At 41.0% G+C, this 17,178-nt stretch overlaps 3 protein-coding genes across 8 annotated transcripts; all 3 read left to right on the top strand.

Annotated features, from left to right (window-relative positions):
- The first annotated feature begins 1,227 nt into the window (after window positions 1-1,227).
- Window positions 1,228-4,269, top strand: zgc:174906 (uncharacterized protein LOC571548 homolog). Of its 2 annotated transcripts, none has more exons than XM_062541197.1 (3): window positions 1,228-2,062; window positions 2,159-2,245; window positions 2,330-4,269. In XM_062541197.1, exons 1-3 carry the CDS (start codon window positions 1,747-1,749, stop codon window positions 2,605-2,607), a joined length of 681 nt encoding a protein of 226 aa, XP_062397181.1. In that variant the 5' UTR covers window positions 1,228-1,746; the 3' UTR covers window positions 2,608-4,269. The 2 variants fall into 2 exon arrangements, with proteins under 2 accessions (XP_062397181.1, XP_062397182.1); XM_062541198.1 differs by having other exon boundaries at window positions 2,333-4,269.
- A 216-nt stretch (window positions 4,270-4,485) lies between these two features.
- Window positions 4,486-10,525, top strand: csad (cysteine sulfinic acid decarboxylase). Its single transcript, XM_062541195.1, has 15 exons — window positions 4,486-4,623; window positions 4,743-4,778; window positions 5,258-5,405; window positions 5,646-5,772; window positions 6,523-6,613; window positions 6,990-7,212; window positions 7,320-7,399; window positions 7,572-7,626; window positions 7,794-7,910; window positions 7,999-8,063; window positions 8,247-8,328; window positions 8,410-8,609; window positions 9,463-9,514; window positions 9,713-9,802; window positions 10,069-10,525. Exons 3-15 carry the CDS (start codon window positions 5,274-5,276, stop codon window positions 10,240-10,242), a joined length of 1,488 nt encoding a protein of 495 aa, XP_062397179.1. The 5' UTR covers window positions 4,486-4,623; window positions 4,743-4,778; window positions 5,258-5,273; the 3' UTR covers window positions 10,243-10,525.
- Window positions 10,526-10,995: 470 nt separating this feature from the next.
- Window positions 10,996-16,850, top strand: znf740b (zinc finger protein 740b). Of its 5 annotated transcripts, none has more exons than XM_062541200.1 (7): window positions 10,996-11,104; window positions 12,505-12,664; window positions 12,962-13,219; window positions 13,826-13,966; window positions 14,148-14,280; window positions 14,637-14,755; window positions 14,900-16,850. In XM_062541200.1, exons 2-7 carry the CDS (start codon window positions 12,620-12,622, stop codon window positions 15,071-15,073), a joined length of 870 nt encoding a protein of 289 aa, XP_062397184.1. In that variant the 5' UTR covers window positions 10,996-11,104; window positions 12,505-12,619; the 3' UTR covers window positions 15,074-16,850. The 5 variants fall into 5 exon arrangements, with proteins under 5 accessions (XP_062397184.1, XP_062397188.1, XP_062397185.1 ...); XM_062541201.1 differs by lacking the exon at window positions 10,996-11,104 and adding an exon at window positions 11,127-11,678 and having other exon boundaries at window positions 14,160-14,280; XM_062541199.1 differs by lacking the exon at window positions 10,996-11,104 and adding an exon at window positions 11,130-11,678.
- The last annotated feature ends 328 nt before the right edge of the window (window positions 16,851-17,178 follow it).

A 17,178-nucleotide genomic window follows, 5' to 3' on the forward strand; every position in this document is an offset into this window, starting at 1 on the left:
AGAGTATCCCATGACAAAGTTCCACATTTCTCTTTTGACATTCTCAGGGAAAATGTTTTCTAGTATTTGCAATTTCATGTCAATACAGGCAATAGGAAGATGTGCGTTTTGTACAATGATGCATAGAAGGCAGTACCAATCAACATATATACATGTAGGGGGAGTAGACATCCTATAGGGGAGAAGGGAGAGCCATTTTTACATTCTTCATCATTCTAATGTGTCAAAGAGGTTTTGTAACCTCTTCAAACTAAAATTAAAAGTGTACAACTTCTGTAACCAACAAGTCTTTGATAACTTAGAATGGCAAAAGAGATATGCTCTCTGTCAAAAAGTGTGTCTCGTGGTGGCACAAATTACCCCAGACATGAGTAAAATGAGCCGAGGTGTGGGGTAACACCTGTAGTTTGGGTGCCAGAACATTTGAGAATTAAGTTCAGTCTGGCATTGCTCCGTTGTGGCGCAACTATGCTCTATAACGGTAATTTGCTGCCTAGTCTCTTTAGCTCTTAGTAACACTGAAGCACCATAAAGATCGAGGTCACAAAATAAAGGCAAACTTAAAAATCTCACAGATGCAATACAATGAGGCTATATTGGCTCAATTTACCCCCACTCTGGTGGCTCATCTTACCCAACAACCACCATTTTGAGACAAAATGCTTCAAACAACAATCTCCGCTCACATCATAGCAAGGGCACCAACTGACGTGTAATGCATTTGAATGTTGTCCTATTCCTATTTTCTTTAAATCACCCCATCTCTGGACATGAATGAAATTCACTTGGAGAGCAAAGAAATCACATTCTCACACCTAGACTACTGTCAAAAGCTTGCATGATACATACATCTGGGAGAACAACAGGTTATTGATTAACATGAACTTAACTGCAGGCTTACAGGTAAGCTACCTTTTCTTGTGAGAAAAGGCCTGGCTGGCATAGGCATGATCGAAAAGCTTAATAACAACTGTCCAACTGCGTGACTGTGAGTCGCTACAACACTAGGCCTACTAGCTGTAGCTGTAGCTTTTAAACTATAACCAAAATAAAACGGACAAGAAGTAGGCCTACAATGTCCCTGTGTCCTCAAATTCGACCATTGCATTTTATTAAGGTGATGTTCTGGATGACTTAATTACTTACCCAATCCACTTGGTGGCAGTATAGCACTAATCCAGTCAGGTTTGTCCGTGCATACCACAGAATGAGACAACTCAGTTTTATGTTTACTTTCTGAATCGAAAATCAACATACGGGTGGTGGTGCATGAGTAAAGTAGCCTAGCCTAACAGAATAAATCCTTTGAACTATGTTGTTTAATTTATGGTGTATGTATGAACGAAAGCAATCGGTTTAAAGTGGTCCAGGTTTTGGTTGGGAAGCCGATTGAAGTTTCACCGTGTGAGTTGTTGAAAGTTAACTTCAAGTTCAAAATTGCTTGGAAGAAGAAGCTGCAGCAGACAGAGAATGTAGTGTTAGGCTAATGTTCATGTTATTTGGGTATCTGATCATGACTAGTGTGCAACTTGTGGATAGCATCAACGCTAATTAGCCCTGTAGTTTGTTTTAGAAGCCTGGATTTAACAGATAGCTTGCTATCAGCCCATTCCAGTGTTATTAGACTTGTGCATTAGTGGTCACTTAACGTAGGCCAAGCCTAGGCCTAGGCTAAAACCTGTAGACACCGTTTTGTGTTAGCGTAGCCTAGGCTACTAGACTACACTGAGAAAACACTCTGAAAGCATGGAAAGTGGAACAGTAGGTGGCGACGTTCTCCTGCGGAAACTGAAACCCAGACTGATCGATATCCTGACAGCAGATACTGATCTGCTTCTGCAACACACCGACTCTCTGGAATTGCTCACACGTCAAGAATATTCACACGTCAAGGCTATCACCAATCCGTCAGAAAAGGCGCGCGACCTTTTGGATTATGTTATCCAAAAAGGGAGTTCCACATCATGGGACCTTATACATCTCCTACAGGAGAAAGAAATGCAGGAAACTTTCCCAAAACTCATCTTCTTGAAGGAGCTAACCCGAAATGACAAGACCATTGGTAGGCACTACAGTAATCATAATGTATTACAGATATCAAAGTCCTAGAACATTTTTAATAAGACTAAAACTAAGTTATGGTTCATATTACGCTTAGAAATGTACCTGACAGAGAACTGTGGAGTCAAAAGAAAAAAGGCCATGGATGAGGAAGAACCTCCTTCGAAGCAGTTATGCTCAAATGGTGAGTAATGAACATCTCGTTCACTGTGATTAGAGTGTCTTTGTTTTAGTCTGTAACTTGTTTTCTGTTGTGATTCATTTACAGCAGTTGTGACTGAGCAGCAGTTGATGCTGGTTGCAACCAATATGGGTCGGTCTTGGAAGCAGTTTGGCAGAATGGCTTTGGGTATCTCAACTACAAAATTGGAGCAGATTGTGGAGGACAACCCTCACAACCTAGTGGAGCAGACATTTGCCATGCTGCGATTCTGGAGCATGCGTGAACGGTCAAAGGCCACCGCCAAACGCCTTCATGGCCTGCTTTCTGAAGGTGACTGGGCATTGCCTCCTGAAAGCATTAATTTCCTCCTTGATGACAATTGAGGGGGTAATGAGTTCACCATGGCAACTCTCCACACAGAGCAGGACTGCACGTGTACTCTAATGCCATACCAACACCACCAGTGACCAAAAGTATTTTTTATTATTATTTTTTATGTCATGTAGTTCTGTAGAGTGAAGATATAATCAAAAATTATGTACTGTGTGTTTTAGTGTTTTTTTTTTTTTTTTTTTTAATGACCTGTGTTTTATATTGGATTAGGTCTTATTTTAAATAGTTTTATTTACTAATTACATTGTTATAATGGAAAATGGAAAACACACACACACACAAAAATGAAATAACCTGAAACTTTCTCGGACAAATCACATTGTTTCACCCAGATGTACCTGGGCAATTCATGTGGTTTCACCCATGTGCACTTTTGAGAGTGTTTCAAGTACAGTGTGTGCTGTATGACCAATAACCTAACTTATAACTGTAACCTAGATAAGTAGAGTGCTGGTAACATTCCTAGTAGGGGAGCCCTATGGCTTCATTCTCCTATAAGCAGAGCTGTGGTCATGACCACTAGTCAAGTCCAAAACCAGGACTAGTAGACCAAGTCAAGACTTAGTCAAAAGAGTTTTGAGTCCAACACAAGACCAAGTCCAAAGTTGTTTGAATCCAAGACCGAGACCAAAATAAGAGACAGACTTGACATGGAGTAAGCTAAAAAATATGAATTCTCTAAACCTCTTTTTTCTGTGATGTTAAAAACACTGTACATTTTTCTTTTTACACTATTAGGTCATACGTCATACGTTTATAACTTTTTGACTTAATAGATGAGTTTTGGAATGCATTAAATTGGTTAATGTGTCATTGTTAATTCTCATCCATTATACAGATGGACTTTGAACAAATTCAATCATTATTTTTTCTGAACATGGTCACTTAATCACTGATTTGTTTATATACTGTATATATATATATCATTCTGAAAACATGGCATCTTGTTCTTATCTGTGAGCAAATTCTGGCTATATTACATTGTAATATTATAATATTATTGAGAGGGGCCTTCACAGGGTTCAGTTCTGAATTTCCTGAAAGAAATGGTGATGGTTTTTTGAAGTGGTTGCTAAGGTGTTGCGAGGGTAAACTTAGTGGTTCCTAAGCAATATTATTTCTTTCAGGAAATGCATTTCTTGTTACTAATTGATCACTAGAATGATTTTTTATTCACCTCCTGAAATTAATGGAAATGAGAGTTAACCCCATCTAACAAGCTGTTAGTTTTCTTGCACTCTTTTAATTTTAACATTGTTTTTTATTTTTTATTTATTAGAACATAGAACTATGACCAATAAAATGGCTATACATTAACATTTTAAGTGTTAATGTTGTACCTTTGCTTTATGACTACATAATCCAGCTGGCCTGACTGTGACGTACTGTGAACTTTGTTCTCTCGGCAAGTATCACGTTGTTTCACCCTGATGCTGTTTCACCCTGATGCTGTTTCACCCGGATGGTTCACATGTGTTAACTGATTGTCACCTTTGTACTGTGAACCGACTCCATTTCATCAAGGGAGGGCGAGCGAAATCTGTAATGTCAGGCTGCAGAAACGGAGATTTCTGAATTTTTGAATGCTACTGTCAAACAAATATCCCTTTAGGAGCACTTAGGGTAAACGTGTCATTTTATTGGATATCAAGCTCAAACATCAAGAAACTTTTCACAAAGAAGTGGACTACCTTTACATAGTCTACAGAGACTTTTAAATATGATTGAACAAAGTGATCATCCCATCTCAATAAATGATCTATAAAGTCTCTGTAGGCGGACTGTTAGAGTAAAGTGTTACCAATTAACTAACTTATCCTAGGATCTGATCTCTTGGATTGCCTTACACTGTACAGGCATTTAAGCATTCTTTCTTCTCAGAATTTTGTCCTTATGGAAAGGTGCTTAATGGAAAAGCACAGGGATGGTAAAGAACTTTCTCATGGGCAATAATCTAAACTATTGGACGAAGACATGACCTCATAACATCAGGAGATACTGCCAGGGTATATTGTCACACCAGCAAAGAATCTCAACCCAATTGAATGCTTGAAAGAAAAACGCTTTTTACCCTGTTCTCTATTTATATTTGAAATCGATCATTACTCTGATACCTTTATACCAGGTGGGCAACCAGCAACTGGCTACAATACCTTGACAGGTGAGGATCTTTTAATTAAGACAAAGGAAATAAATTGATCTGCATCTATGGGATATTGACCAAATATCATGGGCTACAACTAAACACTTGGCATGTGTTAATGCACAGTTATGACATTAGGTTGAATATTTTTGTGCAATGAAGGATGTTCAGAGTACGGTACTTAAGAAGATAATATAAGAGTTCTCAGAATTGATAGTCGGGTGATAACCTGCTAGCCGTCTTTGAACTTAATCAACCTTGGTCACTATAGGCAACTTTTGCATGTCTAGGGCATTGATTCTGTTAACATTTCCATATGGAGGATGTATATTATTTTACAAATGACTGTTGCCTGCAGGTCATAGGGTACTTGGAATATCTATACCTGTGTGACATTTTACACGTTATCTGTTTATTTGTCTATTTATGGTTCATACATTGTAGTGAATCAATTAATGTTATACACAGTAAACTGTCTTATTCTCTCCATTCCATAGGCATCTAGAGCAGAAGATGAATGGACTTAATGGCCAAGATGCCGATGTTTCAGACCTCAGCAATGCAGAGGGCCAGCACTTTCTAAGTGAGGCTTTCAAAGTTATCTTTGAGGAGGCCGTTTGTAAAGGCACAGATGTGAATGAGAAGGTATGAAATGTGGTCTTGCACCACTCTTATTAAGCTACCGTCCATTTATTTTAAAATCACAGGAATAACATGTGTAAAAGGGAACTATAAAAAGTATAATAGTGACAATGGCAGAAACTGCCTTACACCCCCCCCCCCCTCACTTTCAACAGCATAACTGCATAAACTGTAGGCTATTAAAAATAGAGAACCATGATAACATGCAGGTATGTGTGTGTGTGTGTGTGTGTAATCTTGCAGGTGTGTGACTGGCATGATCCAGAGCAGCTTCAGAAGCTGCTGGATTTGGAGCTGAGAGACAGTGGAGAGTCACATGAGCAGCTGCTCTCAAGAGTCCGAGATGTCGCCAGATACAGTGTCAAGACCAGTTAGTGACTTTTATTTTGTGCTGAATTGAACACCTTAGTATTTTGACTGCTAAATTAGAGATCTTTTCAGAAGTGCTCTTAATTGTATTTTAAACAATGTAGGCATATCACAATGAACAAAGCAAAAAAAGTCCACATGCATTCATTTATGAACTGATGACTTACATGGTTATACTGAGTCATTCAAAGAGGCTCACTCCTCTCCTATTTTGGCTTCACTGGCTCCCTATAGTGGCCAGGATGAAATTTAAATCTCTCACTGGCCTATACAGTAATTTCCCGACTATTAGCCGCGGCTACATTGATTTTGCAACATTTCTTCAGCTATGAGATTAATACATGGGGGCAGTTAGTATGGTATTAATATCGTTTTGTTTCTTTTAATTCGGCTTATAAGTGGGAAATTATTGTAATAGGCCATCCATAAATATAGGTCAAATTCAAGACTCTTTTCCTCCATGGTTCCTTGTTGGTGGAATGAGCTGCAGTACTCTCCATTCCTGTGATATAGTTTTTTATTTTTATGTCACTTTGGACAAAAACATCTGGCCATGCAATATCCATGAATCAATCAGTTATCACTTATTGAGCTACTTATTACTGCCTAATTTGCCATGCTAACCATTCACTGTGACAGACTATCAGATTATCTTCATGAATGTACATGTTATACTTTTCGCTGTTATTAATTAGCTCTTGGGATTTTGTGTAGTTCAAATGTTGTGTGCTTCTTCCCCCCTGTGCCTCAGGCCATCCACGGTTCTTTAATCAGCTATTTTCTGGACTTGACCACCATGCCCTGGCTGGTCGACTCCTGTCAGAAACGCTCAATACAAGCCAGTAAGAAATTAGAACTTATTTCACCTGTACTTTATTGTGTTGAGACACCAAGTCCTCCCTCTTGGCAAAGAAACATACCGTATATCAGACATACCTCAAGTGTACATTTAAGTGTACCTCACTTGAAATGCAAAAGATGAGCTAGTAATTTTAGTGTGACATTTGTTTAATTGTTTACTGTGCCTTGCCAGACATCATGAGTTAACTTTCTACTTTGGCTTGCCAGTGGTCTGATTCACACATTTTGAATCAGAGTTACATTGGGGTTTGAGTTGTATGAGATTTCACCATTTTCCCATGCTACTCTTTTGAATCATTGCTTGTTTTGCACACATACAGTATACATCATGTCCAGTGTGATCTAATCTCTGCACAGATACACATACGAGGTGGCCCCAGTGTTTGTTCTGATGGAGCATGTGGTTCTCACCAAACTCATCTCACTGGTGGGCTGGCCCAGTGGCGACGGCCTCTTCTGTCCAGGTGGCTCTATGTCCAACATAGTTGCCATGAATGTGGCACGTTACCATGCCTTTCCTCAAGTCAAACAGCAAGGACTCTGGGCTCTGCCACGGCTTGCTCTCTTCACCTCCCAAGAAGTAAGAACAACAATTTTATCACAAAGACCTTTGGCCCAAACAGTAACAAAGCATTTAGATCAACTGTGAAATCTTATAGTATTCTGTTAATCTTTTACATTTCCTAGTGTCATTATTCTGTGATGAAGGGAGCATCTTTCTTGGGCATAGGGACTGACAATGTGTTTTATGTGGAAACAGATCAGAGGTAAACATGTCCATATTTCCTATCAATGGCTCAATACTGTATATTCAATCATCTTTCAGAACATACAGTAGCGTATGTGACAGCTCTTTGTTAAAAAGAGCAGACCATGTGTCTACTCCCATTGTGATATAGTTTATGCTGTAATATTTGCCATTGCCTTACTCATATCCAGTGGTTCCATAGACCCAAAGGACCTTGAAGGAAAAATCATGCTTGCCAGATCACAGGTATTGAGTCACATAATTTTGATCAAACAAGTGATGTGTTATCTGATAAAAAAGATTATCTATCCTTCTTTTACACTAAATGTCTTTGTCATTGTAATGTTGCATGGAGAATGTACCATCAGAAGTCCTAGCTCTGATTGTTTCCATGTTATCTACGTATATTTCAGGGCGCAGTCCCTTTCTTTGTGAGTGCAACATCAGGCACAACAATACATGGAGCTTTTGATCCCCTGGAAGCTATAGCCGACATCTGTGAAAAGCATCGCTTATGGATGCATGTGGATGTAAGTCCCTTTGACTAATTCCATTGGCTGTATCAGACATTTCCATAAATTCAGTGATTATAATCTTATTCTTGTTATCCCTTGACAGGCTGCTTTTGGCGGTAGTGTGCTCTTCTCTGAAAAGCATAAGCATCTTGTGAAAGGAATCGAAAGGTGAATAGAGACAGGTTTTTATTATAGTATTTCCTGTTTACTGTTACATGTTTGGGGAACACATTTTGGCAATATTTTATTTTTTTATTAATTATTGATGAGTGTGTGTGTGTGTGTGTGTGTGTGTGTGTGTGTGTGTGTGTGTGTGTCTGTGTGTGTCTGTGTGTGTGTGTGTGTTTCAAGAGCCAACTCAGTGACTTGGAACCAACATAAATTGCTGACAACAGGTCTGCAGTGTTCTGCATTCCTTGTTAGGGACACTACGGTAAGGGAGCCCTGATAAGTCATTCAACTTTTACTTCAGTTGAACAGTCCTTTTTGAGCATAATTTACCCTTCTTTGACAGAATCTGCTTCAGAAATGTCATTGTGCCAATGCCACATACTTGTTTCAACAAGATAAGTTCTATGACATGAGCTTGGACACAGGCGACAAGACTATCCAGTGTGGTCGAAAAGTGGACTGTCTGAAACTATGGCTGATGTGGAAAGCAGTTGGCACCAAAGGCCTTGCAAAGAGGGTAGAGAGATCCCTTTCCCTGACAAGGTCCAGTTCATGTAACACTTTTATTGCTTTCAAATAATGATCCATTATATTATGTTTAAATTAAATTGTTAATCAAATTCATTATCTACAGCAAAACTTTATGTAGCCATAAATACATCTAACACATTAATTCAAATGCCTCCTCTTACTCAAGCGAGTAAGGCACTGTTCGTACTCCTGCTGCTTGCACTGGCGATTTCTGCTCTTTTTCATTCTGTTATTTTATTCACAAACTACTGTTAGTGGTTCGTTTTGAAACTTTACGGGAATCAGCCTCTCAGAACTAAATGGCAAATCACCTTGAAGTTTGATTAAAACAAGAAAAAAACACACAATTCAGTCATATCGAGATCTGATCACTGCATTTGTAAATCCCTTAATGGAACGGCACCTAATCAGACAGTTTCAGCAATACAAACCTTCCAGACCTCCAAACCTTTCAGATTTTTTTTTGTGAAACCTGTTGTTAGAATAAACATGATGAAGCATATTTTAGCTGATATGTGGTTCAGTTCTGGAACAAACTTCCTGATTACATAAAAAAAATGTCCCAACAGTCAGTTTCAGATTTAGACCAAACTGTTCTCAGATGATTTCTGCCACTGATCAGGAGCACTTCCTGTTAATCGGATGCACTCTGTCGTTTAATTATTCTACTTAGTGTATTTGAAGTTGTTTAATATTCTTAATATTATTTAATTCATTCTAAGCTATATTGCCCTTGTATGATTTTATTTATTATTCTTTACTTTTGCTTATGTAAAGCCCATTGAATTACTCCTGTGTTAGAATTCCATAAACTTGCCTTGTCTAATTTTACTGTAACCTCATTTCTTTATTTTCCGCTAAACAGATACCTTGCAGAAGAAATCAAGAAAAGAGAGGGATTTCAACTGTTAACTGAGGTGAATGTTTTGAACTGCCCAAAACACCACTTGTTTTTTCCACATCTGTTTACATCAGGTTGATGAAGATGGCTATCAGTTTGTTGTCTGACAGAAACGGCCAGTAACTAGAAATACTTTATGTGTCACTTTATGATAAACGTTGTCACTTTATGATAAACGTTGTCTTATTCTTTTGTCGGTCACCCTGGTGAGCAGCCACAATTTGTGAATACTTGCTTCTGGTACATACCACCCAGTCTGAGGGGGAAGGAGAACAGTGCCGATTACAAAGACAGACTGTCAAAGGTAAGGTGACAGCATGGGACAAACATGACATGTTTGAACATATAGACTGCCAAACATAAAAACAATCATGTTTCACACTGTTGAACTGTTTCAATTTGTTAAAAGAAAACAGAACAGAAGAGAACACAGGCATAAGCAAAAAACTCACATACGCCCTTTCATGGGGTTGTGACAGAGATAAAAACATCCCTGATGTATTTTGCACCTGTTTGGAATAAAAAACTTGTTGGACAAATGGTAATAACTCCACAAATGTTTATTGGCAGGTGGCCCCAGCCATAAAGGAAAAAATGATGAAGGAGGGAACAATGATGGTGGGATATCAACCACTGAATGAGCATGTCAACTTCTTCCGCATGATTGTCGTCTCTCCACAGACCTCTCAAAGAGACATGGATTTTTGTCTTGATGAAATAGAGAGACTTGGGAAAGATCTGTAACAGGAATATTTGAAACGCCACATAAGTAACCCACATTAAGCTATAACGATTGCGCCTGGGTTTTCTTTTTTTGTCTATATAGCAGGGTTTTCAAAGTGTGCCAGGGGTGCCGTGGCGCAAGCTCAAGGGTGGCATGGAATCGTCCAAGGCTTAATAATTTATTGACCTAGTAGACATAATATCAATTTCAAAATACAGTTGTGATATTTTGAAACTTAATTACTGATATTTCTGTTCATAGTCTGTTCACTATTTTTTATGCTATTAAATTAGTTGAATTAAAGAGAGTGGTTCATTTGAATAAATCAAAAATGAGATAAACCTCACCTTCTCATGGTAATGCTTATAATACAAGCATTTATGGCCTACCCAACATTAACATATCACAATAAAATGTACAACTGTGGCAAAAAGGAGGTTGAGAGAAAAAAGTAAAAATAGGGGTGATGTGGATGGCCTGTTTAGAGGTGCCAGAAATGTTTGACTGCACTGATCGACTGGGCAAAACGTCCTTACCCTCTCTCTGGTCCTACAATGCGCTGTGTGAGAGGAAGAGTGGATATAAAGTCAAACTTGGCACTGCACTTCCACTTAACCTACTCGTACCAGTAAAAGACACCTGCTGCGAAGTTTGAAATCAATCAGACAAACGATTTGCCTGTACCAACATGGCCGATAATGTTGGCTGGGTGGTTGGTGGTGGGTCCATCGGTACGTCCTCTGGTACGTCATTCTAGGACTAAGGTCACGTGGTACATCCTTCCCTGGGGAGCACTTCCGGTAGCGTTTCCTGTGTTTGTAAACTGAGAAAAACTGTAAGTCCGACAAGATACACTGATCGGCAAACACCAGAGACAGGAAGGTAAGTGAATGAAAATCGAGTATGAGTTAAATTACTGTCCAACATTTCAGTTGGGACAAGTCGGAATTTACCGAACATTTATGGCAAACCTCTGACGTTTCGTCTTCGGCGGTCAACTCAACCACACGCCCTGCTGTTGTTGTGTTTGTGAGGGGGTTGGGGGGTTGCTAGCAAGCTACCATAGACTTAAAGAAATCTCATTCACCGTGTTATTATGTAGCATTGTGCTAGGTAGTTGTAACGGTACAGTTATCTGGAGTATCGGAACGCTGAAATTGTTCATCTCAGATATAATCTCATGAAGTGAACAATGTTTTTCCAGCCGGCCACAGTAGTCTGTTGAAAGCGTAGCAACTTCTTTGATTCATGGACGGTTTTCTCACAGTTTGACCCGCCAATGTTAGCGATAGCGATAGCTGTTTTAAAAGGTAATGTTAGCTTGCTAACGAGCTAGTTAGCATGATCTATTTTAAAGCTATGCTGCTGAATTTGTGAGATTTTGAATACACGATAACGTATAGTTAGGGTCACCTACAACAACTACATCACGTTTCCATATCTGCAGCAGGAAAAGGTATATAGAATGTATTTACCATATATTGAGTTGGCGTTGCAAGCTGTCCAGAGTGGCTAGGCTAGCAAGGTTCTTAGTGTTAACTTACTTTAGCCAGTATTGTTACTGCAGCATTTCTCCATGTTCATACCATAGGGTTCATACCAATATCGTTTTCAGTGTTATCGTTTTATTGTTAGTTTGCTCGGATGATGATCGAGAGGTCATAGGCCAAATTTCTATATATAATCTTACGTCATCAAAGTAATGTGTTCCTTTAGCTAATTTTCACAAGTAACACAAACATGTATTCTCAACACGTGAATGCTGCCTACCTTAGTGTCTTACTGTACACCAAGGCCACTGTTACTTAAAGTATCGACATACAGCAATTCACCAAACAGACATGAAATAATTCTCTTCTGATTTAGGAATAAAATGAAGATACCTGTGGTTTGATTCTTAGGTCTGACAGCAGCAGTTAATACAGAAATGAACACATTGCCAACAAGTCAAGTTACTGTATGCTTATCCCCTCAAACATGTCTTCATTCTTCATGCATTCGTGTTTCTGAAGTGCAGTTTGTACATCACATTGCCACTCATTCATGGTGACTGCACTGTTTTGAAATCCACATCTGCTACTGTGTCTCCCTTTGGACAATTTCAGGTACCTTCTTGAGAAGTAGGCATAGCACTGTAGGCACACTACTTGCTTAACCTAACCCCCCCCCCCCCCCCCCCCCCCCCATTCCTGTTTTCATTCTTGCGAGTGAAATTCTTGCCCCCTCCAATCAGTTGGCATACGATGGCCTTATGTCACACACCTCCCCCCCTCTGTTTCCAGGCGTGAGCCCCCCGATGTGTGGGGTTTGTGAGGGTCTGTTATCACACACCCCACCATCTATCCCCACGTGACGTGTCCTCTCCCCCCAATACACGCACACACTCTCACCACGACGATGTCACACCATCCCAACAACCCAGTCCGAGACCATATGAAATGGGTCAGTGTACTTCTTCTTCTCATTGTCACAGTTTTGAGTTTGATTTTTATTTTCTGTCTGTGTCTCTCCCCCCCAACATCCATAGGTAGTTAGATTACTTGATTTCCCTTCAGCTTTCTTTAACCATCACTGCTGGTCTACCTCGTTATGCTCTTGCTCTACAATTGTGGATATTTATTCCTGTGTGTGGTTATTTTTTTGGCTGGTGCATGTGTGTGTGTGTGTGTGTGTGTGTGTGTGTGTGTGTGTGTGTGTGTGTGTTTATGGCAATGTGTGTGCGTGGCGTTGCTTTGGCAGGCTGGGTTGCTGGGCTGTGAGGCGGTGCTGTCCAGCATGGCTCTCATGCAGGCCAACTCCATGTCCGGCCACAAGAAGATGGTGACGCCGCTGGGACCCGGCCAGAGGGACAACCAGGAGGGCCACCACAGCCACGGTCATGGCCACGGACACGGCCACAGTCACGGACACGGACACGGCCACGGCCACAGCCACATGGTGCTGCCCTCTGGAGTCAGCTGCTCGCCCGTGGTGAGACAGCCGCAGAACGCGGAGCATGTATGTGCCATCGCTGCACCATCCAGCACCTCTTTGTCTGTGCTTTTGCGCCTTCTCTCACACAATGCTTCTGTCTTATTTCCTAGTCCTAATGCATGTGTATTCGTACCTGGCTGATTGAGCAGTCGACACATGGCGTCTAGTTCGAACACAACTCTTACTCTTAAATGTTGAAAGCTTAACTTATGTGGATTCAAAAGTCATCTCCCAACCATCTGTACTTCACTAGGCAAGAGTACTGTGACAGAATTCCAGAATGTTTTTTTTTATTATTATGAAACTCGCACAGCACCATTATACCATTTAAATGTTTTTAGACTTTCAGAATGATGGCATCTATAACCCCTCTTAGATGGCAGCTTAGCTGTGTCATTTGTGGTAGGCTCTGTTGTGCTGATATCATTTAAACAGTTGTCAGACTCATCAATGTCTAGACAGGCATTTGTTTGTACACAACTTTTAACATGTTTTCAGGTTCTGCATTTCTGCATTCGCTGGCCATTCATTCAGTGCTGCATGTCCTCACACTGACCACGCTCTCCTCATTTGCAATGTGGATGGGGCTGTGGCCTGTCCGTGACGCCCCCTCTGTCCGTTTCCCCTCAGATGATCCGCAAAGACGGGGAGTTCCACTCGTCTCGGTTGCTGGACGAGAAGGACATGCGCGCCAGCCAGAGCCAGAACATGCAGCCCAAGAAGAAGCACCGCAAGTCGGGCACACCCAACAAACTGCGAGAGAAACCACAGGCAAGTGCTTTCCATATAATGCAAGCATGCTGTATAATTTGAGAGCAGTAGACTCTGATTTTGTGGCCCAGAAGATGTTCCATATGTTAGCAGTCTGACAGGCCATTGCATTTAGCTCTAGTAAGAACAAACTATCCTCAAACCTTTGCATTTGATGATCTCTAACTTTCTCTAACTACAGTGTGTTGTGCAGATCGAGGTGCCCGACATCAGTGACGATCTGAGCAAAGTTCAGAAGAACTTCATCTGTGAGCACTGCTACGGTGCTTTCCGTAGCAGTTACCACCTGAAGCGCCACATCCTCACACACACAGGTGAGATGCCCTCTCAAAATCTTAAGACGGATCTTATTCTGACTCCATAACATCACTCTCACATTGATTTTAAGCTAAACTATTTTGGAGTACTTGCAGTTGAGTCAGAGGTACCAAGAGGGCAGCGAGGAGCCCAAAGAGCCCATGTGTAACTGTAAAGATGGATCATTTGGTGCTGTTGCTGCCTTGAAAAAAACACTTCTGAAACAGAATGAATATGGGTGTTATCACTGTTAGCCATTCCAATTTAGCAAGTGAACCACAAAGTCATTTGTTCCAATCTCCTCTTTATGGAGCAGAGTCTTAACCCTGCTACTGTGTGTGTATGTGTGTGTGTATGTGTGTGTGTATTACAGGTGAGAAGCCATTTGGGTGTGATGTGTGTGACATGCGGTTCATCCAGCGCTACCACCTGGAGAGACACAAGCGGGTCCACAGTGGCGAGAAACCCTACCAGTGTGACCGCTGCCACCAGGTGAGGCAGCATTATGGCGGCAGACAGACAAGCTGGCCAGCCGACTCGAGCAGGCACGTCGATTTAATAGTGCGCAACGACCATGACTTACGTTATGTATCTTTCTCTCTCTCTTTCTCTGCCTCCACGCTTTCCTTCGGGCAGAACTTCTCTCGTACGGACCGGCTGCTGCGGCACCGGCGCCTGTGTTCGGTGGGCATCGCGAAGGAGGAGAACCAGTCGTGTTGCGAGGGCCGGCCGTACTCCCAGGAGGCTCCGCCCCAACACACGGCCACCTGGAGCCCCTTACAGTCCCCCAACGGGCGCCTGGCTGTCTGACCTCCCACCTCCGCACCGCCAGTCGGCCGGCCCAGCTTGTCCGTCTGTCTGTCTGTCTCTGCGTTCCACACCAGCCCAGCCATCCATCCATCCATCCCTCCTGATCTGACAGCACAGGGCTGCAGGGAATTAGTCCATCAATGCCACACACACACACACACACACACACACACACACACACACACACACACACACACTCACTCACTCACTCGCACACAACACGAAGCTCTGTACACTGGAACAGACCAGGCCTGCTGACTGCGCTGGGTGAACTGGGGCAGATACACTAGACTCACATAGACTGTTGTTTTGTCAGTCTCTCCTGCCTCATATCCAGACTGAGGGGACAATGGAGACTTTTCTACTTGTTGTAATGAACATCGAAAAAAAAATGTTTTTTCTTTCTCTAGTTTGTTACATAGTTGGTACTGAAACTAGATTTGGATGGGCTTAGTTGTGTTGTCACATCATGGCAATAATGTATTCACTTATTAAACTGTAAGATTTGTTTCTGTTGGAGGCTCTGTCGAGGATATGCTCCAGAGCAGCCATCAGCAGACTTCTGGGAGACTGGGATGTGTCGTAAGACTCCATGCACCGGCAGGTCTCTAGACACACGGGTGAGAGCCCACAGCTGCGTGATGTTCCACAACTCGCCACCACAACGAGAGGAGTAAGAACCTGCTGAACACTGAGTGTGAAAAAGTGGCCTTTTCACCGTTTTTAATCTTTTTTTTCCTCCATCTCTGATCGTGTTGGCCGTGATGCGTTTGCTCTTATAGAAATGTTTGTAGATCCAGTTATCTACTGTGATTAGACACGATGTTAATGTTTGATCATCATAAGTGTCGGACAGAATCCGGCGACCGCAAGTCAAGCAGTCAGTAGGCTCAGTTGACCTGTCAAGTGCCATTTCATTACTGTGTTTAGTGCTTATTCCAGCCCCAGCCCTTCAGATTACCCAGGCAACTGTGGTACCTTCATGTCTCTGCTTGTCACACAAGTCCCTGTAATTTAGGGTCATCTCTTTTTAAAGCCAGAGATCAGAAACTTGGACCGTCAAGTTGCATTTGGAACTAGTTTCTCTTTTCTTTTTTGTTGTTCTTAATGTGGAAGTGTCGTTGGGTCAAGGAAGGTGGTAAAGGCCTGGTGCTGCTGTTAGGCTACACACACCTGAATCTCATGTACTGTGTGTCAGGTGTTTTCTTTTTTTTCCTTTTTTTTTTTTTTTTAAAGCACTGGATTCATGAAGCCAAAAGTAGAGGAACAGATTGTTATTTAGTACTTTTGAGTAGATATCCTCTTCCTCTTAGAGGATGGCTTTTTATGTGAGGCCAGTGGTTTCCCGGATCAGTGTTGTATGAAGAGGTCAAATTAGGTCACTTACCAGGATATTGGCTTTAGCTCCTTCCTCTGACCATAGGCAGTTTTTGTACCTGCTGAATTTAAGTTAATATATATATTTTTTTAATTTTCAAAAAAAAAAAAAGTTCTTAGGAAAGTTGTAGCATAGAATAGCAAGCGAGGATTAGTTTTTTTTTTCCTTTCTAAAGAAGTAGTTTTGCATGAAGTTTTGATCCTCTGGCCTATACCACAAAGTTTTTTTTTATTAAGAAAAGAAGAAAATGGGTAAACATTTGTTTTGTTAGAAAAATGCCTGTTTTATTCTCTTTTTTTATTCGTCCTAAACAAATGAAGTTATTGATGACCCTAGAGTAGTGAGTGGAGAATTAGGGCCCAAATGATGAACTAAATAAAGTGTTTCCCTCTTTTTAAACCTTGTTTCCATTTATTTGAACATTGACATTTCTAATGTGATTGTTTTCTCTTTGGTTCAAAGACAGATTTGAGTACCAGGCTGTTGACCAATGTCACTGAATACTGATGAATAGGACTGAACATTTTAGTCCGTCCAGTCATTGGCTGATCTAATACAAATGGAATCAATATCCAAGAGTATCCTTGATAGCATTGGTTAAGTAGACATTGATGATAAAACAATAAACATGTCAAAGTGAGATCCACGGTAATGTAGAAATTAGCATAAAATCTCCAAAACAAATATCAGTCATCTGTATTTTTTAGCTCTTTTAAATGCTTTATCT

This window comes from Sardina pilchardus, chromosome 7, assembly GCF_963854185.1.
Source record: "Sardina pilchardus chromosome 7, fSarPil1.1, whole genome shotgun sequence".
Lineage (NCBI taxonomy): Eukaryota > Metazoa > Chordata > Actinopteri > Clupeiformes > Clupeidae > Sardina > Sardina pilchardus.